A 22775-nucleotide genomic window follows, 5' to 3' on the forward strand; every position below is an offset into this window, starting at 1 on the left:
TCAAGCCAAGCCCAGTGCTCTTTTCTCTACACTTACAGTTGTATTTTGGTGTGACTGATATGGATTATCTACCAATAAATGAAATATATCATGTGGGGACATAGCAGCTTGGCTGTAAAGGAATTATATCAGAAACTCTGGACATAAGCATGTAGGAGTAGGGAAAACCAGAAAGAGGTTTAGAAAGGGGAACTGAGAGATTAGGAAAAGACAGCCTGTGTTATATGCAGAAAGACTTTAGAAAATACAAAGTGAGAAACGCATTTATACTATCCTAAACTGCCAGAAGTAGCCTTTTGAGAAGACAGTTGGCAGGTGACCTGGTTATAACCAGCTATGCAACCTCCTGGTAAAAAATCTTACCTACCTCTCCAACCCCCTAGGCTTCTTACCCTAAATGAATAACATATACACATTTCAGGTCTTTTAAAGTCAGTGTTTCAAGGGTATAATAATAATAATAATATGTCTATAAACTTACAGTTGGAAGGCCCTCTGGCTGTCATAATCATATAGTTATTTAACATTTGAAACCTAAAGCAATAGGTCCTTGGTAAAAATCAGGGCTGGCACAATTAGTTGATCTAAAATATACTTTATATCCTTTTCATTTAAACATGTCTTTTAAGAATAATCTGGGTATGTGGTTACCTCTGCCCATTCGCTTTTAAAACATAAGAGTTATTACTTTTCCAAAAAGCTTCTTAAAATTTTTCCGATTACATTTTTTCATTGTAAAAGGAATTAGAAAGTAAAAGGTATCTGAAAAGTTTTAATTGATTTTTAGCTTGAGCAAAACTAATAATCCATTTCCCATAATTTATTATATAAAATGTGATGATGGTAGAAGAAAAGAATTCTACTAAGATGGCAACAGGTCCCACCAACACCACTTCCTCAGGGTCCAGCTAATCCCATGAGAAGAGCCCTTGCAATATGTAAAAGATGGGAGCGCCATTATGCTTGTCACCATGAGTAATAAGTACCATACCACTGAAATGTACTCTACACTTATTCAAACTGACAAATACAATGAGCACATTTTAAAAGTCAAATCTTTATAGTAAATAAAGCAATTTGGGAAGCTAGTTTGTTTGCTTTCTTGTGAGTGTGTGTGTGTTTGTGTGTGTGTATGTTTATATAAATTTTTTACCATTTCTAAATATAATACAAGGTCAGTGTAAAAAACTTTAATAAGTTTTTTAATAAGTTTAATAAGTTTTAATAATACATAAAGAAATAAAGAAAAAGACAAAAATCCCACCACCCAGATTCAACTATAATTAATGTTTTGGAGAATATTCTTCTAGATCTCTTCTTCTATACCTACAAATACACATGATATGTGCTGTTTAACAACTGTTTCACTCAAAAATATATCTCAAAGATCTTACCTTTCAATAAATATATGTAATAAATACATATGCAGACAAATACAAAGCACCCTTTTTAAAGATAACATGATATAACCACACGTGGATGTTCTACAATACGTTTAAGAAATAACTTATTGGTTGTTTGCAATTTCTTGTTATTATAAACCAGATAGCAACAAACATCTTTTTGTATATATAGTTAACCAATTATTTCTTTTGGGGTGAATCCCCCACAGTTAGAATGTTGATGCATACTGCCAAACTGCCCTTCAAAGGGCAAATTACTCTCTCCAAAAAGGCATCAGAGTGATTGAGATCTGATTTTCATCTTTGCCAACCGGATGGGTCAAGAAGGACACCACACTGAGCACAGTGGCTCATGCGTATAATTCCAGCACTTTCTTTGAGAGGCCAAAGCAGGAGGATAACTTGAGGCCAGAAGTTTGAGACAAGCCTGGGAAACACAGGCTTTTGTAGAGACCTTGTCTCTACAAAAAGTTAAAAAAATTAGCAGGGCATGGTGGCACACGCCTGTAGTCCCAGCTACTTGGGAGGCTGCGGCAGAAGGACTGCTTGAGCTCAGGAGTTCAAGGCTGCAGTGAGCTGTGGTCATGCCACTGCACTCCAGCCTGGGAAACAGAGTGAAATCCTATCTCTAAAAAAAGTTTTTTTAATTAAAATAAAAGAATGACACTATATCATTGTTTTATTTGAATCCTTAGATGCCATGTGAGGTTGAGAAAAAGCTAATACCCAAATAAAGAAATGGGCAAAGGACATGCAGAGGCCACTCACCAAAGAAAAAATGCAAATAGCCAAAAAATGTATTAGATGTTTATTGACAAAGGTAACCATCTTTTCCATTATTTTTATCTTTTCTATTATGCTTAGAAAGTCCTTCCCTATACCAAGATTGCAGAAATATTTTTCCCTTTTTATTTTCTAAATCTTGAATTTACCTTAGTATAAGAAATTAGGTAAGGATTCAGATTTACATATTTACATCTATCTGGCAGTTGTCTCAATACCATTTATTAAATAATCCATTCTAGCCCCAGTGATTTAAAATGCTTTCTTTGGCTGAGTGCAGTGGTTCATGCCTGTAATCCCAGAACTTTGGGAGGCTGAGGCACGAGGATCACTTGAGCCCAGGAGTTTGAGGCTGCAGTGAGCTATAACCACACCATTGCACTCCAATCTGAGTGACAGAGGGAGACCCTGACTCTTTAAAAAAAAAAAAAAAAAAAAAAAAAAAAAAAAAAAAAAAAAAAGCTTCCTTTGTCCTATACCAGACAAGTGTCCATATATAGTTGCTTCTAATCCAGGACTTTCTAGTCTGTTCTACTACTTTGTCTATTCCTATGCTATTAACATACTGTTTTGATGCTATCATTTTGTAATTTGTTTTAATATATTTTATAAAACCCTCCCCTCATCAACTTTCTTTTTCAAGAGTTTCCTAGCTAGTCTCACATGTTTATTCTTCTAGATAAAGTTTAGAATTACTTTGTCAAGTTTCCCCACTCAACTCCTACCACCAAATTGCCCTGAATTTATACATTAATTTCAAACAATTACTATCTTAAGTATTGTCTTCTTTCTACCTAATATGCCTTATTTATTCACAATTACATCCTCCCCCCAAATGAATATCTAATGTGAAGAAAGGGCCATATCCTTTATGTTCACATGCTCAAGCTCAAGCTACTTACAAAGTATATTTTTAATTCTTAGATTTTTTTTCTTTGTACTATAAAAATGTCCAGTAATTGCAAAATAACACTAATGCCATACACTTGAAATGTTTCTCCATAGCTCCAAAACATCCATCTCTAGTGTGTGAGGGTACAAATCGTATACCATTATAAGATTTGTTTCTTTTTTGGAGGCTGAGTCTCTGGCCTCCATGGCCAGTGCTGGAGAGCTCAAGCCTCAAGCTGCTGAGCGTCCTCCATAGGATAATTAGTAATGATGCAAACCAGACCTGCCTTTGCACATTTTAAATGGCCGTGAAGCCACATCTCTGCAGCCTGCTCAGTGCTGCCTGGAGTTCATAAATCATTCTCTACAGGATATAGGTCAAGGCTTCCAAACTACAGCCCCACATCCTGGGCAGGGGTCCAACAAGAAGGGGTGGATGAGAGTGGATGGGGAGTGTGCCAATATTGCCAGGCATGTGCTGAGAGATGGGCACCTACCCTCAAGACAAAAAGCACCATTCTCAGATCTGTGAAAAAACCATCAGCTTCCCTCCAACTCCCCCACCCCGGCCCCTAATCAGTGAGCCAGAAACAGTGTCAACATTTAAAGAGCAGGCCACTGCTCTTCCCACAACACTGGGGCCCTTGGCTTCGCGACCATGGCATTTGCTTTCCAGATGCAGGTGGCCAGAGAAACCTTCATCACTGAATATTTGCTGATCTCATCCACAGTTAGCAAAACGGTGACCTGCAGGCTGGATTTAGCCCACAGATGTGTTTTCTTTGGCCTGCTCGTTGTTAGGTCATCCTTTGGAACCGACATTTAACAATTTAGAGATTTCCTGTATCTTCTCTTAAAAGTCTAAAAAGCCTGGGCCACACTGCGCCTGCATTCCTGCAGGGTGCCTGATGAGAGCTGAGTCATTCATCACTCATGGTCACCGTGCACTTCTATCATTTATGGGACCTGAGTGTGCCACCCCAACTCCCTGCCGCCTCCTTACTCCCAGTGGTTTCTGATTCAGGTCTCTTTAAAAGGTGCCCAAGTCTCTAAGCTGGCAAGACATCTCAGTCCTTCATCTTCATATCAAATTATTTATTAAAAAGAAAAAAATCAAGTAGGATATATGCAGGTGAGAAAAATACATAAAAATCTAGAAGTTTTAAAAGCTGGGCTAGTTTGTATTTCTAATGGTTAAGAGTATTAGACATAATATAATCAAGCAGAGAAAAACTTAGAGAAGATATTAAATTGATCATCCCAAGTTCCTTGAATGGAGCCATATTGAGTCCTTCTGGGTGGATTTTAAAAATAAACTCTATTTTAAAAGAAATAGTGCAACACTTCAACATACACATACACATGCATACCCATTACAAGCTTACTACTGTTAATGTGGCTTATTTCTTTTAAAAGTCCCCTCATCATATAGTGTCTTTCTTTCTTTCTCACTTGACTCTTGAGATCCAAGAATTAATCCATCTGAATTAATTCCTGTAGTCGAGAATGGCAGCTCTAATAGGTTTCTCTCTTTTGTTTACTACATATTCCTTGCCAACATAAGCTTAGCTTGCACCTCAAGATTTATTCCATTGTATTCACAAAGCATCCCATTTTAGAACCGGAGAGAGTAAGCAAAATACACCAATCTACTTGGGTCAAATCCTATTAGAGCAAATAATAAACCTTAACAGCTTTACAAAAAAATTTTTTGTATAAAATAGATGGATTAAAATGATCAACTTGGGGACAACTCAACTGAAAAAAAGACATTTTTGAAACTACTGAAAACAAAATAAAATGGAGCATGCACTGGATATTAAATGATATTGAGGCGTCGTTAATTCTATTTGGTATGATAATGTGTGTGTTTCTATTAATGATACTTTATAAAAAAGAAATAAACATCATGGATTTGCTATCATGTAAGACTCACAACTCTTGGGACTATAGTCTTTCACAGTTGTAAGAGACTTTAAACATTACCTCGTCCAGGTGTGGAGAGGAAGTTTCGATTTACATGTACTTCAATTTCATAGTACTATCCTGAGAAGAAATTTTGGTCTCTAAGACTCAAAGGAAAAAAAGTGCCATGAACCATTAGCAGTGTTGGTCAGGGTCACAAGATAGGAGAATGAGGCCATATGTGCTACCACGTGAGTCACCTTTCAAACCTCCAGTCTAGCGGTCTTTCAGGGAGCTTACTACTTGCCAATTCAACTCACTGCTTCTCTAGACAGCTCTGTCTATTAAGTTAATTCTTATCTTTTGAGATAACATCTTATTTTCTATAGCTTACAACCACATGACATAATGACAAGTCTAGTCTAGTTCCATTTTAATTTGACAGTGTTAACTTAAACTATTTGGGGCCATTCTCTTGTTCTCTCCAAGTGTGAAACATCACCAGTTTCTTCAACTACTCTTCACATAGCATGGTTCCCTCCCCATCATCATCATTCACACTGACAGGCGCCACTTTGCCTCTGTCCCTGTCCCAGTAGGACACAGTAAAAGTGTCTTCTTGACATCACATTGTCATAACATAATCCTCAAAATGCCTTTACTGAATTCAAATTTTGGTTTATAAAATCTCTGCCTTCCAAATTTTGAAATCAGATGGTATTCTCCATCTTGAGCTCAGTTTGATTAGTCAGGCGGAGGCTTCTAAAACCTTTCTAGCTCTCTGCCAAATCTGGGTCGATTTAAAGATATTTCTCAGAGTGTACAATGATTATCCCATATTTCCAGGCCCTGGTATGCCACTAACCATAGAAACCATAAAAAGACTCAGTGTGCCCCTCCTGACCCTTCCGTGGCTCCTCAAATCAATCTACAGATTTTCAGTCTTACAAGGAGAATTTCCAGTCTTACAAATGAGGGAAAGGAACTAAACTAGATGCTTCCTCTATTCAACAATTTATCCTCATTGGGAGAAATGAACTATAAGCTACCACAAACTGGTTCAGCATAAGCAATAAAGTAGGGTTGAGTCATTCAGTCAAATGTGCTGCAAGGACTGGACTAGGCGATTGAGCAAATGAGAGTGAAGAAGATAGTGACCATGTCATCAAGCATATACAGTCTTCCTTCAGTATATGTAGGAGATTGTTTCTAGGACCCCCGCATACCCTACAATCTGCACATATTCAAGTCACTGGGTTTGGCCTGCAGATCCCAAATATATGAAAAGTCAGCCCTCCCTGTATATAGGTTTCAGATTGTCTTTTCAATCTGCCTTTGATTGGAAGAAAAATCTGCATATAAGTGACCTGCCAAGTTCAAAGCTGTGTTGTTCAAGGGTCAGCTACAGTTTCAAGCAGTAGTCAACAGTGATTATCGCAGGACAAAGAGCTGTGGGAGTTGAGGGTAGAAGTAGGTTTCTTTGGCTGGGTTGAGAAGGTGGTAGAGAAAACAGCAGAAAGGAAGTGAGAAGTGGGACAACTTAATGAAGGAAGTAGTAGGTATGGAAAGACAAATAGAATTGGAAGAGTGGAGAAGTGAGAAAAGTGTGAGAGAACAGAATAAATCCCAATGAATCAAGTCATGTGGTTAGTTGGGGCACAGGGTTTATAAATACTATTTGGGAAAATAAATTCTGAAAACACAGAGGCCAAGCTGAATGAGATGGCTTTCTATATCAGGATCAGCTAATGAATGGGTGATTTACACCAGAGAACATGTGATCCATCAAAAAACATGGAGAGATGAGGGCAGGGGAAGGTGAAAAACTCAGAACCTGGGACAGAAAAGAATAATTAAGTGAATAAATGGAGGAAAGAAAGAAAAGCAAGGGATAAGAAGACAAATATGGTCTTCCAAGTAACAGGTGGCTCCTGCACTATTTATTTTCCTTCCTTGACATTTAAATGCATGGTTATCAGCCCCTTTTCACTTTTGAAATGCACCTCCAGGCTTAGCTCTCCAATCCTTATGTGTCCTCCATCTGTCTTTGCCCTTTCTTAACAACCAATTCTCCTAAACTACCTAATCCACCCCCAGCAAAAACAGTCACTATGACTCATCCGCAAAGGCACTGACAAAAGAAAAACACGACAAGAGGACATGCTGGATAAGAGTGTGGGGTCAAATGATCTCTGTACTCATCTGAAGGAGGGGAAAGGGGGAGCTAAAGGGAGAGTCTAAAGAGGGATGAGCGGAACAAAAGGGCCCGTGGACCCCGAAAAGTGATAACATCAACCTAAGGAACTCAGGCCTTCTTTGTGTTCTTCATCCATCCATCCATTCATTCATTCATTCAACCACTCTTGTGTTCATTTCTCTCCCTCCCTGCATCCCCTGCTTCTCTGCTGCCACACACCCAACAGCCCAAAAAGGCAAAGCAAATTCCTATGTATCTCTCAAGCCTCGAGTTGCACATCACTTTATCAGGTCCTCATGATTAACCTTCTCCCTACGTAGCATCCCAGATTTTTTCTTTGAAAAATGCGTCACAGTGTGATTTCTCATTTGTTGACTACTCTGCTATGTTGTAAGCTCTATCATGGAAAGGGTATCTTCTCACTGCTGTGTCCCTAGCACTGAGCACACAGTCTCAACTCGGCAAATAACTGTGGATGAATAAGACATCTCCCAGACAAGTAAGTGGCGTCACTAGAATTCCCTAGAATTCTCTAAGACCAAAAACTGGTGTGGCCAAGATTGCTAACTACTCAGTAAAATCCAGGCTCTCTGACTCTTTGGGGGCACACAGATACACTAATTCTTCACCCTCCCTTGTAGCTAGGTATGGCCGTGGCTAAATTCTGGCCCATGGAATATAAGCAGAAGTGATGTATGCCAATTCCAAGCTGACCCGTAAAAATCCTTCCATGCTGGCCAGGCACAGTGGCTCACACCTGTAATACCAACACTTTGGGAGGCCGAGGCAGGCAGATCACCTGAGGTGAGGAGTTCAAGACCAGCCTGGCCAACATGGTGAAACCCTGTCTCTACTAAAATACAAAAATTAGCCGGGCATGATGGTGGGTGCTTGTAATCCCAACTACTTGGGAGGCTGAGACAGGAGAACCACTTGAACCTGGGAGATGGTGGTTGCAGTGAGCCGAGATCACACCATTGCACTCCAGCCTAGGTGGCTGAGTGAGACTCTGTCTAAAAAAAAAGAAAAAAATACTTCCATGCTTTTCCTCCATGCTCTTTTTCCGTTTGGGGTGGCAGGACTGCACACAACCCCTTTGGTGATCTTAAAGATCACGTGTTGCTACCTGGGATCCTGTTTGGAAAAGGACCACCCCTCTAATATGTTCATAAAGAGAACTAAACTTCATACATCATACATCCATCATACATTTAGGGGTCTATGTGTGACAGTAGTTAACCTATCTAATTCAGTGATAAATTATAGCTGAAGTTAAGCTCCCCTAACCTTCACCAGCCAGCAACTGTTTGTCACTTTCCCAAAAAGAAATAAAGGCCATTCAGGAGCCAGCACAATCTTTTCATGTATATATGACAGAACAAAAGTTCCATCTGCTCATGATCATTAGGAAAAGGCAGTAACCATGCCTTGGGCTTCTGGGCTTGGGCCACAACCACAAAACAGGCTGGGTGGATTCCGGTGATGTCAGAACACTGGAAAGGGAGCTTGCTTGCCTGGCCTCGTCTCAGAAGTACAGGTCACAACCCGCAGGCCCTGGACAAATGCCCAACTGCCTTCTCGAGTAGTTTGTCCCTGGCCTCATCTGTGCTTACCTTGCAAAAATGTCACAAACCATAGTCCTGTTGTGCTCAGTGCCAGCTGGGACGACGCTGCCAAAAGCTTTTGCAAAAGCCACACCAACCTGCACTGCCATAGAACAATGGCTACACCAAATGACTTGCCTTCTGAATAAAGCATTCAGCCAACCAGACAGAGATACCTTAGACATAATCCACCTCCCCGTGGCAAATCTCCTCTTACACTGAAGATGTAGTTGACTACTTCTATTTCTACTTAACACTAGAGACTTTAAAGAGAACTCCTCTCCCTGGTGGATTTCAGTATTTCACAATTGAATTACATTAAGAGAATTAGTAGCAAGTACTGTACATAACTGCTTGTTCAACTCAAGTCTAGGAAACTACTAAAAGGATAAATCATTGACTAACTCTTTTTACCTTTCTTTATTGAAGGTTGGTTTGTTTGTGTCAGGACCTTTCAGATACAGTGGTTCTTAATCTTTTGGGAGTCAGGTACCTTTTTAAGAACTTGATGAAATAGTTTGATCCATTTCACACAAAATATGTGTATAGTGCACATATCTACCTCCTGTGAGTTCAGAGGGCACACAGGATGCCTAGTTCACCCACTGATCCCAGACTCAGAGTCATGAACCTTTTAAGGGCAAGGGTCAGTAAACTTTCCCTAAAAAGCCAGATAGTAAATATCTTTGGCTTTGTGAGCCACATATAGTCTGTTTTACAACTACCCAATTCTGCTGTTGCAGTGCAAAAGTAGCCAGAGATAATACATAAATGAATGAGTATGGCTGTGTTCCAACAAAACTGTATTTATGAACATCAAATTTGAATTTCATGTCATTTTCATGTGTCACAAAATATTATTCTTCTCTTGATTTTTTTCTCAACACTTAAAAAATAAAAACCATTCTCAGCAGGAGGCCTGCAGAAAAAAATGTATGATGTACCATAGGTTGCCAACCACTGTTGCAGGGCATGGTTTCTAGGGGTTCATCACCTTGGGAAAAAAAATTGCATCTCTATTATCACTGACTTCTAATTGGAATTTAGCACTTCCTTCCACTATGAATGTAGGCCATAAAGCACAGTAGCAACATCAGTAGCTGTAATGCTGTCACCAGCAGAAATCACAGGTATGTTCATATTGCATTAGAGTTGTCGCAGACAACTCAAAATACTGATTATGCTCATCACTATTTTTAAATTATGCTCATTCTTAGATCTTCTGCTGTATCTGGTTATTTAACCAGTTTTTTTTTTTTGTTTTTTGTTTTTTTTTTTTTGAGACAAGGTCTTACTCTGTCACCCAGGCTACAGCGCAGTGGCATGATCAAAGTTCACTGCAGCCTCAAACTCCTGGGCTCAGGCAATCCTCCCACGTGTGCCTCCTATGTAGCTGGGATTACAGGTGTACATCACTATGCCTGGCTAATTTTTCTTTCTTCTTCTTCTTCTTCTTTTTTTTTTTTTTTTTTTGTGTGTAGAGACAGGGTTTCACCATGTTCCCAGGCTGGTCTCAAACTCCTGGGCTCAAGTCATCTGCCAACCTCAGCCTCCCAAAATTCTGGGATTATAGGCATGAACCACTGCGCCCAGTCTAAATGTGTTCTTTTTTTAAAGCACATATATTACCATATCACGAATTAGATTTTTAATATTTAGATAACGTATTTCAATAACTGATTTCCATTGTAACCCCAGATATTTTATTTCATATATAGAGTTTAAGAACAGTGTCCTGAGAAACAGTGTGGAGCTTTCACCAGATACCAAGAGCCCTTATAAAAGGTTAAGAGCCCTTTCCTGCTCCAGGATAATAGGGCCTGAGTGGCAAAACCACAGCATCTCTTACCAGAGTATTCACATCTTCAGTTTTATGGATGAGCATCCGGATCTCCTCTGGATCACCGCTGAAGATTGCCTGGACCAATGGTGGCTGCAAACACAAGAGAATGGGAATCAGAACTGAAATTAATACATCTGATCACATACAGATGCAGATGGTGAGAAGATCTGTTCCTTAAAAGTTTATTCAACCATTATCAGTTGGCAGACAAAGATGAATAAGACTCAGATGAACCCTTACGAGAAGTCCAGTGGGAGAGATATTTACATAAAGAAATAATTATTATACCATCTGAAAGCCAGGCCAGATAGTCTCTAACCTGAACTATGAACTAAAGTGAATGTACCATGAACATCACCCATCATTGAAAGTTTGATAGGCCCTTAAATCCCTGACAAGGAAACACAAATCTGTGGTTTTGTGTATACAATCCACGTTATGAATTGAATCGTATCTCCACCAAAATTCATATGTTGCAAGCCCTAATCCCCAACACGACTGTATTTGGAGACAGGGCATTTAAGGAGATAATTCAGATTAAATGAGGTAATAAGGGTGTGGCCCTGATCCGATAGGACTGGTGTCCTTATAAGAAGAGGAAGAGACACCAGAGCTCATGTTCTCATTCTCTCTCTCTCTCTCTCTCTCCCTCTCGCCTCTCCCTCTCTCTCTTTCTTCTCTCTCACACAGGAGGAAAGGCCATGTGAAGACACAGTGAGAAGGTGGCCGTTTGTAAGCCAGGAAGACAGGCCTCACCAGAAACTAACCCTGATCTTGGACTTCCAGCCTCCAGAACTGGGAGAACAAAAATTTCTGTTGTTTGAGCCACCCAGTCCATAGTATTTTGTTATGGGAGCCCGAGCAAACTAAAACAGTTCCCTATGATTCCTCTGCTTCTTTTAGACAATGTTCCTTGTTATTCTCAAATAATCCCATTCCTAGAGGATGCTAATGGCTACGTTTCTGGCCACCAGAACGCTTTTGTGTCGATATTTGGAAAACCCTTTAAATCATTCCCAAATGCCTCCCATAGCTTTAGCCAACAAGTACTATCTTAAACATGATTACAGCTACTGCTTATTAAAAGTAAATGGCATGATGGCAGGTCAGGGAAGAAGAGGGGGGGTGTTGCCAAGCTCTTATTATTGAACTCATCTACATTAAACAAGACCCGAACATGCAGTAGAAGGATCTATATAGTGTGATGTAAACACAGCCGAAAGAACAGCTAGCTCCGCTTGGGTAGGAGGCTGGGTGAAGAAGACAAGTATGTATCCAAAAAAGCTTAAGGAAGGCACCTTAATGAATAAGTATGAGTTGCTGACAGGGAAGGAAGACAGAGGGAGCACAGGTGTGCAAAGGTGTGGATGTGCATAGAACCTGATATGTTAGTGACCAGAGTGTGGGGTAAAAGAGGAACAGTGGCAGGCTTTGGAGTTGATGTTGGGCTTGCCCGTTTGGCAAAAAAAAATCCTATTCAAAGCCAGTCTCACACTTGCCAGCCACATGCAAAGCCCATTTCTACTTGCAACTTGGGGGTAAGCATGATCATTGCTGCCCAACCTCCTCATGGGATTGTTATTAGGATCAAATGAGGTAGTTCATGAGAAAATCTCCTGTAACCAGACAACCCTACATAGATGTGTTCATTAAGAAATGTTTCACGATGACAAGATGGAGTAGTTGATAATTTTCTTTTAAACTTAAAATCCTTGGTAATTATGCACACGCACACGCATGTGCGCACACACACACATACACCTTCACTCAAATTTCTAGAAATACATTAGTCCTAGTAGTCAATTAGATGACAGCAGTTTCTCCAACGTGTCTGACCATAAGAATCACTGGAGATGCCTATTAAAACAATATTCCCAGATCCCTTTCCTAAGGATTTAATACATCTAGGGTGGGGACCTGCAAATCTAGATTTTAACAAGAACCCATCAATTCTTAGGAAATGGTGGCAAACACTGGTCTTAGGTGAAATCACTAACGTCACATACCTTGACCTCTCCCTGTGATATGCTGTTGGGAATGTGAGTTGTCATTTTCCCCATAAACCCTCTTTTCTCTTTTTATCTTCCTGTTGGCTTTCTTACAGGTTATGTTGTTGTTTATTGCTAGTTTGGGGGACCAATATAAGTACTATCAGTAAGACAGAGTAAGATTCCTTGAGGAAACACTATGTAAAAATGTCAGATTGCAGAATGGATATTTCAATATGCCAGGAATTTGTCCATGGGTTTCTCCTCTGCCATAAAAATTCCCAGCAAATGAACACATATATCTCTTTTTCTTTCTCCAAAACACCCTCTCAATTCTGTTTCTTGACAAGGTGTATGGATAGTTTCTAAAATTGCCAACAATTAAGTAGCAGGAAAGACATCTTGAAAAGAGTACAACTTTACTGCTAGTTCATTCTTAGCTACTTGCTCTGCCTAAAGACAAGCAGATCCTTCCACACTCCCCCTAACTACCTGCTAACCAAGTCTCTGTTCTGGTTACATCTGCCCCGTGGCAAGGACCACATTTCACACAAGACACAGAGCCAGACACAAATTCAGGGTTTCAACAAAAAAATATTGAATCTTGTTTATCTGCTCCATAATTCTCCATCTGCTGTGCTCATGGCCAAATGCTCATGTGTGCATTTCTGCCTTTTTGGACCTTACGAGAAAACAAACAACAAACCTCCACAACCAGAGAATGATAAGTAGAGGTGGTGTCTGACAAGATTTTCGTGTTAAATCAGGAGTGGTCAATCAACAGCTGAGCAGTTAAGATTCCAGGGAACAAACCCAACCCAGTAGTTAATGCACCACTACTTAGTCATTTTACGGGAACATAATGAGGTGAGCAAAGTCTCCCAATCGTGAGTGTATGGAATACGTACATTCTGTTGCATTCACTCAGTCCTCACACTTCTGAAGAAAGGCAAGCATTCCAAGCTATGGCTGGAATGTTACCAAGGAGAGGCACCCCAACAAAGCTTCCAGAGAAGGGCGCCAGCACCATCCCTCAGCAGCGAGTGGTGCCTCTGGGACTATCGCTGCTAAAAGCTACTCTATAGAGAATTGTCAAGGCACAGACTCCCCAGGAACCATTAGGAAGAAGAGGCTGAGCTATCATTATAACTCTTCCAATACTGAAGTCACATATATGCATACATATGCTCCTAGGTACATATGCATACCTATCTATACTCAGGCATGCATGCATAGAGACACATGTTGATTCATATACAAACCCCTTCCACTCCCCATGGAATAGAAAAGCAGCTGTTCTCCACATCCCAAAGTCTTGCTATATGGACATCTCCAGCCTCAGCTGTGCCATATGGCTACTGTGACATCGCCTTCACAATTATGAATCTAAGCATCACGGGATTTCAAACTAGAATTTCACAGATAACGTGCTTTGCTTCAACTGAAGCTGTGGGTTTGTATGGATATAATTATTGAACTAAATTACCATGATTCTTGAGCAAGTAATATTTATTTTTTAAATATTATGACTGCTTACTTGTTTTTTCTCTCCACACTCCCAAAAACATTCCCAGAGAACACTTTGGCACTCCCTTTTGTTGGAATTTTAATGCGATCCTGCTGTTTTATTTTTCCCTAGGTAAACACTTAAGAAAAATATTGAGGAAAAGATATATCTAAATACCATCTCTATTACATGATTTTTAAGGCAGAGAATATTCTAATTACAATATTCTTGCTCATAAGTATCAAGGACACATACTCTGTTGTTCATTCATTTTGCAACCATTATAACTTTTGCAGCTTTTGCCTTAATTTAAATAAGGCTTAGAAGCAAAGTCCTACCTGCACAAGAGCAGAGTCCCAAGCCTTGGCAGATACAGATATTTCCTTTTAAAGTTTCACACATTTTAGCACTAGCATATATAACACAAGTGCTTTGTGTACAGTAGGGTACAGAGTTGAATAAACACAAAATTGTAACAAGGGTCAAAATTGAGAAAAACAAATAGCAGTAGGAAAAAAGGAGATTCAGATACCATGAAATCATTGATCATCATCCCCTAAAGAAGTTTAAATTCTTAAGAGAGGTATGCAGTCTTTTCAGCTTCAATTGCTAGAATTTTGTTAGCATGCTTAGCAGCTGCAAAATGATTGTCAGTGCTGCATATATTGGTGCAGTCCCTCTGGTAGATTCAGAAGACAGAAGGACATTTCCTGGGCCAAATTTACCAAAGGCACAAGTAGGATTTGTTGTTCAGATGGGACCTGTCCTTGCCTTAAAAATCACCAACAACTAGCCCTTTACCACCTTTCCAGGAGTGTTATCAGCCGCCTTCTAGAGGTGAATATCTGCCAAGCTGATGACACTTGACCCCTCTAAGATAGAAATGTGGAACAGAAAGGCCTCTTGATCTTATAAATTTTGTAGCTGACCTTGCTAACCCTTGGAACTGAAACCTAATCAGTCAAAAGCCACTTTCTCTACCCACATCCCCTATTGGCACATCCAATAAAATATTGTTTTTATTATCACCCTGAAAACAAACTGGGAAAATACCAGACTTCAAAAAATAAAATGCTAAATCAAATATGCACTAAGAATAGTTATTCTCAAACTTTGAAGTAGAGTCAAAATTCCACTAGGGGGAGCAAGATGGTAATTTGTTACCTGGGAGATAAAAGCAAAGGTTCAGGGTGTGTAAATTAAGGAAGTTAGATAGTTGAAAAATCCACTTTATTAAAAACGTAAAAGAACTCAAGCTTCAGAAAGAGTTCTTAGTCATAAGTAAACATGCACACTATGCACATACTAAAACAAACAAACAAACAAAACACCAAACAGAAAATTTCCTATTGACCCCTGAGGGTTCAGGCTTTAGGAAATAAGAATAAAACTATCTAAAACCTAGGTGCTAAGGTATCATTTTCATCATTTGTAAAATCCAATTGAATTACTATGTCAATTCCACTAAAAAAAAATATGCTACTAATGTCATCAGACGCACCCTCCATTTAAGAATGAAACCCATCATGGGTTCTACAAAGAGAGCTAAGCTAATTTAGAGTATCCACTCCATCCGGCTATGAAGTCATCAATGCCTTCCCACATTCCGCAAAATCCCCTAATCAAACCACCATTTTGAGTTTTGCTAAAACCACTGTAGAGTGTATTGCACTTTCCTTTGTCAGAGTTGCATGCTCTGTACTAATGAATTGGCTTTGGAAGATAGGCAGAGTGACAGAGGGCTGTCATTGAGCATTGGTAACTACAGTCAATGGTAATAAGCCCAAGCAGCATCCAGGGATGCTCCCACATTTCATTCCAGATCCTGGTGTGTTGCTTGTCTTTTTCTGATTAGATTGGAAAAACAAAGACTCCAAGTCTAAAAGAAAAACATTTTGCATTCCAATCAGAAATGGGTGTTGGGAAATCAATAGCCAAGAAGGAAAAATTGATATTCTTAAACGCCTGTCCCTCCTTGAGCATTCTGAGTACATACGTCTTTAAAGTAAGATGGGAGTGTGTTATTAGTAGCTGATAGCTGATACAGCAATAATCTAGCCATATGAAGCCATCAACTTATATGAACAAGCTGAAACACTTCATTAGGTAACAACTGTTTTTTGTAGGAGGCAGTGCTTGCACTTTTGCAAAAGGATAATAAAAATTTGTTCAAGTCACTAGATTTAATGAACAAAACCTGCTAACTCAATTCATGCGAGTTCTGCTGTGTGATCTGCTGCAAGGATTTCACTGAGTTCTTCCTGAATATAGATCACCCTTTACTTGAGAAGTTCACTCCATCCCAGAAAGATAATGATTATCATAAAATCAAAATCTGTTCCTCTTAAGTACCATAAGAACAATAAAAAATACACTGAGTCCTTATAAATACATTTTTTTAAAAATCAGGGAGCAAGGCAGGACTGCACATCTGAAAATGTCTCCTACAGGCTATGCTGCAGAGTAAATACATATAATATTTTCCATTACTATTAAAAACAGAAAAAACATAAAATTCCATGTAATAGTCATACCCTCCCTCTAAGTAGCATATTTGTTAACTCTATATTTAACATTATAAAAAAAGAACTACATCTAATTAGAAAATGGAGAAAATTAATGTATTACCTAATCTTTTCCCAGTGAAAATAACACATGGGTACTGACTATGAAATAGTTACTCAAGGACCAACTACCCCAATTACCCAATTTCTGGAACATTTAATCCTTTGTTGCTCCTTCCTTTCCCGAGATTCTCTTTGGGTGTTTCTCTGCTCTTTAATACCACTAGTTATCACCCTCACCCAATGGCCAACCCAAAGTAAAATGAAATTCAACTTTGTTACCAGTTACACACAAAAAGTTAGGCCAAAGGAAATGATGAAATAACAGTATCAGTTAAATTGAAATCTGGAGGCATGTTAATTTTTACTGACCTCCTTTTTTTCCACAGCAGAAAGATTAATGCTATGGTATCAGACTGACCTACAATTAAATCCAAGCCATTTCCATTTCAGTTTTCTCATCTCTAAGATGGGGTTACAATAGCCATTATAGATTTGTTTAAAAAATAACGTAAAACATGCAACATCCCCAGCATGGGGCCAGATGCCTGATGTGCATGCAGTGAAAATAGGGATGGTTGTTTACCTTGAGTTAACAAGCTCAAAAACCTTCATAGACAAGTACATTTATGTGCATCCTAAAAAAGAACGAGGGATCTTGAAAGATTTCCTAAAATATTACAGAGTAAATAAATCGAGTTAGGATTATAACCCACTCAACACCACCTCTAAAGCAGAGGGGCCCATCATATTGGGAGAGAAGCTTTTACACGCCCAGGAACAAAATTTAAACTGACCATGACTTGGCCTTTGTTACACTGAGCAACCTCAAAAATGTCACAGTCTCTCTGTACTCAGAAGTCGAATCTATAAAGACAATAACTCACTGAACTAATACATCATTTCTTGTTGACTAATCAAAAGGTAACTGCAAATATTCATGCCTGCTTGATGGGACCTGAGATTGCAATTTCACTACTTAAGGTTATCATAAACACATGTAGTTACACCTTCCTTCTGGATCTCCTGATGGACATAAAGGAAATGAATTCCCTGTTTGGAGCTGTGACAAAGTCTAACAATTTGTCTGTTAGTGACAAAGTTGAGACTAGAACTTAGTTTTCTTGATTCTTGCAACTCAGTACTTTCTCTCACATGTAATATGTATACAAAATTCATGATCAGAATTCGGCTTCAGTTTCAACATACCCCCTATGGAGAAATATTATACACTAAGGAAAAAGCTGCCATATATGAAATACATTCTCTCTATATATATACACATACATATTTACACAAATAGTGGCCAAATGAATATATAGATAGATAGATATAGATATAGTTCCTTGCAACAAAATAGCTAACAATAAAATAATCTTACCAAAAGACAGAAAACAAAGGGCTATAGTCTTTCAAAGTTGAGGGGGCTCAGCATGGGTCTGAGTTACAAAAATGAAGAAGGTAGTCACTAAGCAAAATTTTGAAGGATGAGACTGGGGACTGGAGAGTAAATCTTTCATGTTGGAAAATAATAGAAAATAAAGTTAGAAAAATGAATAACTGGGTCGGGGGAGCATCACATCAGCATAAGGAGCTTTAACCTAATCTTTTTGGTGCAATCATAGCTCATTACCACCTCAAACTCTTGGACTCAAGCAATGCTCCCGCCTCAGCCTCCCAAGTAGTTCAGACTACACGTATAGGCTACTGTTATACCTGGCGAATTTTTAATTTTTTTTTTTTTTTTTTTTTTTTTTTTGTGGAGACAGGGTCTTGCTATGTTGCCCAGGTTGGTCTTGAACCCCTGGCCTCAAGCAATTCTTCTGCCTCAGCCTCCCAGAGAGCTGGGATTACAGTCATGAGACACTGTACCCAGCCTTTACCTAATCTTATGGACAAACAGGAATGGGGGTCTTGAGCAAGAGAAAGGAATAGACTTTTCCCAAACATTTAATCTGGCCAAAGTGTACACTGAGTATTGGAGGAGAGATTGGAGTTAGAGACCCAGTTAGAAGGCTGTTGCTACAATCCAAGCCATCACAGGGAAGAACTTTCCCATCTTTTTTTAATCACAGGCTCCCCAGGTGCTACTTACAGGGATACGGTGAAAACAACAGATACAGTTTTTGGTTCTTTGATGTCTACTCTATTCCTGGATGCAATTTTGGCCCAGCATCTTGGCCACTTTCCTTCACTCTTTATATATAGCCCAAATCCCTTGCCTCTGAAACACTCATGTTTCCAGGTGAAACTGAGGTTACTTCCTTTAGTTCTGGAACACTTCCATTTTTCCCCCACAGAACCTCTGCGGATGTGAGCTCTGTTTTGTCAGACTTGTCACTTGATCGCTGAATTTAAATCATAACATTTCAAAAATAGGCCACATCCATAAAGAGAAAGGCAAATCAAAACAAGGCAGACAGCCTTTGCCAAGTGCCATATTTCTATCAGGATCTGCTGCCAACTACCCACAGCTTTTTTCATTCTGTCTAGTTTCAAATGGCTTGAGATCAAACCTAAACTTTAGCTAAGATAATTAAATTGTGGTTGGGGAGTTAACTTTTAAAGAAAGCTAATTTGGGCAAAAGGACAATGGATCCAGGAGGTTAGTTCATACAGAATATTTAAATCCATGTAATTTTAGTGAAACTAAAAGAACAACTATATATAATTCTGCAAGTTTCCTGTTTTGAAAAATTGGTATAGCGGTTTTATTTCTCATCTTGACTTGGGTTACATTCTTTGTATAACTGTATCTTATTGCATACTGAATTCATGTAGTTTCAAACATGAGAGGTGAATTTAATAATGTTAATCAATATAAACCACTTTAGTGAGCTTTGTGGGGAAAAAAGAAAAATGGCCAGAAGATGATTTTCAGGGTTGTAGGCATATTCAGTATAATGTATTTGTCTGTTCAAACAGAGACAGCAGTTCAGTTTTAGGGTGCACCCGGTATGTGCATCACTTATATAAAGAAAAAGACAACAATAAAAAAGTATTCTTTATTAAAAAAAAGCAGAAAATGATCCATAACTACAGAAATATCTTCTTGTAGTCGTAATTTTAATTTTTGAGAATCTCACAAATTGAAAGCTAAATAAAGCAATTCAAGTGTTCTTTAAAAACAACAACAAAATCAGCATGTGGAAATGAAAGGTATTCTCAGAAAGGTGGCAATCTCTTGCTATATTTGAGGAGGCTAGAACTACTGTATACAAGATATATGGATTAACTCAGTCACATTAAATCATTCATGATTCAGGCAACTCCAGATTGGGTTTGTCTAAAATCTGTTAGCACCTGGGTTCTTTCCAAACACCAGCAAGCAATTTTCACACAATCAGGCCTTTCCAAAGCCCATGACAATTTTCCTTTAAACCCTCTCCTTCCCTTCTACTGTTCTTTTCTTTGAATTCCACGTGCATTCTTGGAAAGACAGGGAGCAGTTAAACTCTCACCACCTCTCCACAGATGAGGGACTATCGACATGTGCAAAACTGAGTCACCTTCGTGGCCCTGGCCATTCTGGCCATTGTCAATTTTTTTTTTCCTAAGGCATCTTGTTACAGCAACCATTCTAAAATGTAAGGCAGTGGGTTGACCAGGATCTGAATTAGCTTCTGCCTCAGATGACTGGAGGGTCCCCTACTCCCCTCCCAGCCAGAAATTCACATGGAATGAAAATCTATTAGAGAATCCCTTCAGTGTAGTCTTCCAGGAAGCATCTTCTCATTTCCCCACCCAAAATCATGGCAAGGACATCCAGTGACAGATGTCAAAGGGAAAGGATAAGGCAGCAGGAAGAGAGAGGAGCCTGAGAGACTGAAAAACATTCGATAATATAAAATGGGAAAATGGGAAAGTCCACACACACAAAAAAAAACAGTCATATCATATTTCCTTTCAGAGACACCAACCCAGTACATAGGTCCTTTATTTCTTTACACACTACCCCCTCCAACAAGGGATAAAAGATATGTTTTCTAAAACTTAATCTGGTACATTTCAGAAAACAACATTCAATTCAACAAAGATGTATTAAGCATAAGACATTTACTGAGCATGAGAAATTCAGACACTGGGCAACTCCTCAAGGATCTAGAACTAGAAATACCATTTGACCCAGCCATCCCATTACTGGGTATATAACCAAAAGATTATAAATCATGCTGCTATAAAGACACATGCACACGTATGTTTATTGCGGTACTATTCACAATAGCAAAGACTTGGAACCAACCCAAATGTCCATCAATGATAGACTTGATTAAGAAAATGTGGCACATATACACCATGGAATACTATGCAGCCATAAAAAAGGATGAGTTCATGCGCTTTGTAGGGACCTGGATGAAGCTGAAAACCATCATTCTCAGCAAACTATCACAAGGACAAAAAACCGAACACCGCGTGTTCTCACTCATAGGTGGGAATTGAACAATGAGAACACTTGGACACAGGAAGGGGAACATCACACACCGGGGCCTGTTGTGGGGTGGGGGGAAGTGGGAGGGATAGCATTAGGAGATATACCTCATGTAAATGACGAGTCAATGGGTGTAACACACCAACATGGCACATGTATACATATGTAACAAACCTGCATGTTGTGCACATGTACCCTAGAACTTAAAGTGTAATAATAAATAAATAATTCAGACACTGGAGGCCAGGCACAGTGGCTCATGCCTGTAATCCCAACACTTTGGGAGGCCAAGGCAGGTGGATCACTTGAGTCCAGGAGTTCGAGACCAGCCTAGACAACATGGTGAAACCCCATCTCCACTGAAAATGCAAAAATCATCTGGGCATGGTGGTGCACACCTGTAGTCCCAGCTACTCTGGAGGCTGAGGTGGGAGAATCAACTGAGCCCAGGAAATTGAGGCTGCAGTGAGCCATGCTCACACCATTGTACTCCAGCCTGGGTGACAGAGTGAAATCCTGTCTCAAAAAAAAGAAAGAAAAAAGAAAAAGAAAGAAAGAAAAGAAAAGAAAAAGAAAGAAATTCAGACACTGGAATGTCAGAGTCAGTCTCTCCCTTGATGAGGTTACCAAAGTGTAACAGGAAGTATGCAAATACACACAGCTGGAATGTAAGCCACATGCTGCAGAATAAGTGCATGGAGAAGGGAGAGAAATTATACCTGGCCTCCTGAAAGATGCAGCCTCTGTAATGAATATTGAAGACTGGAGGGGATTTAAACAGGTAGTGATGGATGGAATGGTAAGGGGCTGCCCCTTCTTCATATTCAGAAGGCTGTGAGCAGAAGCTGGGGAGTCTGAACATACACAGGAAATAGTTTCATTTGGCTGGAGCAGGGGAGAAGTGAGGTAAGCTGAGTAGTAGACAGGTATCCTATCATGGAAGGTCTTGAATACCAAGCTAAGAAATTTGAGCTCTCTTCTGTAGAACTGGGGGAGCAGTGGGTGGTTTTTGAGCAGGGGAGTGACCTAAGATTTGTGCTTTAGAACAATCACTCTGGAAATGGACTGTATGATGACCTAGAGGAAAAGACTGGAGTGTCATAATGAGTTAGGAAACTGCAATAATAGTCTGCACAAAGGGCTCTGGGGATGGAGTACCACTCAGTTGTTACAGGAAGCATTCTTCTGGTGGTAATATGTGAATCTAGAAGGTAAATTTGGCCGGGCATGGTGGTTCATGCCTGTAATCCCACCATTTTGGGAGGCCGAGGCAGGTGGATCACCTGAGGTGGAGTTCAAGACCAGCCTGGCCAACATGGTGAAACCCCATCTCTACTAAAAATACAAAAAATTAGCCAGGCATGGTGGCGTGCCCCTGTAATCCCAGCTACTCGGGAGGCTGAAGCAGGCAAATCACTTGAGCCTGGGAGATGGAGGTTGCAGTGAACTGAGATCGTGCTACTGCACTCCAGCCTGGGTGGCAGAGCAAGACTCCATCTCGAAAAATGAAAATAAAATGTAAATCTGTCTCCACCTTTAATATAACAAGGGCTAGCCTCCTCAGGAGTGGCTGCCTAAGACTCTGACGAACTTCCTCCACAAGATACAGGGCTCGGGACCAGCGCCAGCCCTACATCGGGCGGAGGAGCACCGGAAGTTCT

At 39.7% G+C, this 22775-nt stretch overlaps 1 protein-coding gene across 6 annotated transcripts in view; it reads right to left on the reverse strand.

Annotated features, from left to right (window-relative positions):
* Positions 1-22775, reverse strand: part of ANKRD44 (ankyrin repeat domain 44) — a 316236-nt gene that overhangs the window by 176263 nt on the left and 117198 nt on the right. For all 6 annotated transcript variants that reach the window (XM_007965735.3, XM_007965733.3, XM_007965737.3 and 3 more), the window contains exon 2: positions 10633-10716. In XM_007965735.3, coding sequence (XP_007963926.1) covers positions 10633-10716 — 84 coding nt within the window. The remainder of the gene's footprint in view (positions 1-10632; positions 10717-22775) is intronic.

This window comes from Chlorocebus sabaeus, chromosome 10 (genome assembly GCF_047675955.1).
Source record: "Chlorocebus sabaeus isolate Y175 chromosome 10, mChlSab1.0.hap1, whole genome shotgun sequence".
Taxonomy (NCBI): domain Eukaryota; kingdom Metazoa; phylum Chordata; class Mammalia; order Primates; family Cercopithecidae; genus Chlorocebus; species Chlorocebus sabaeus.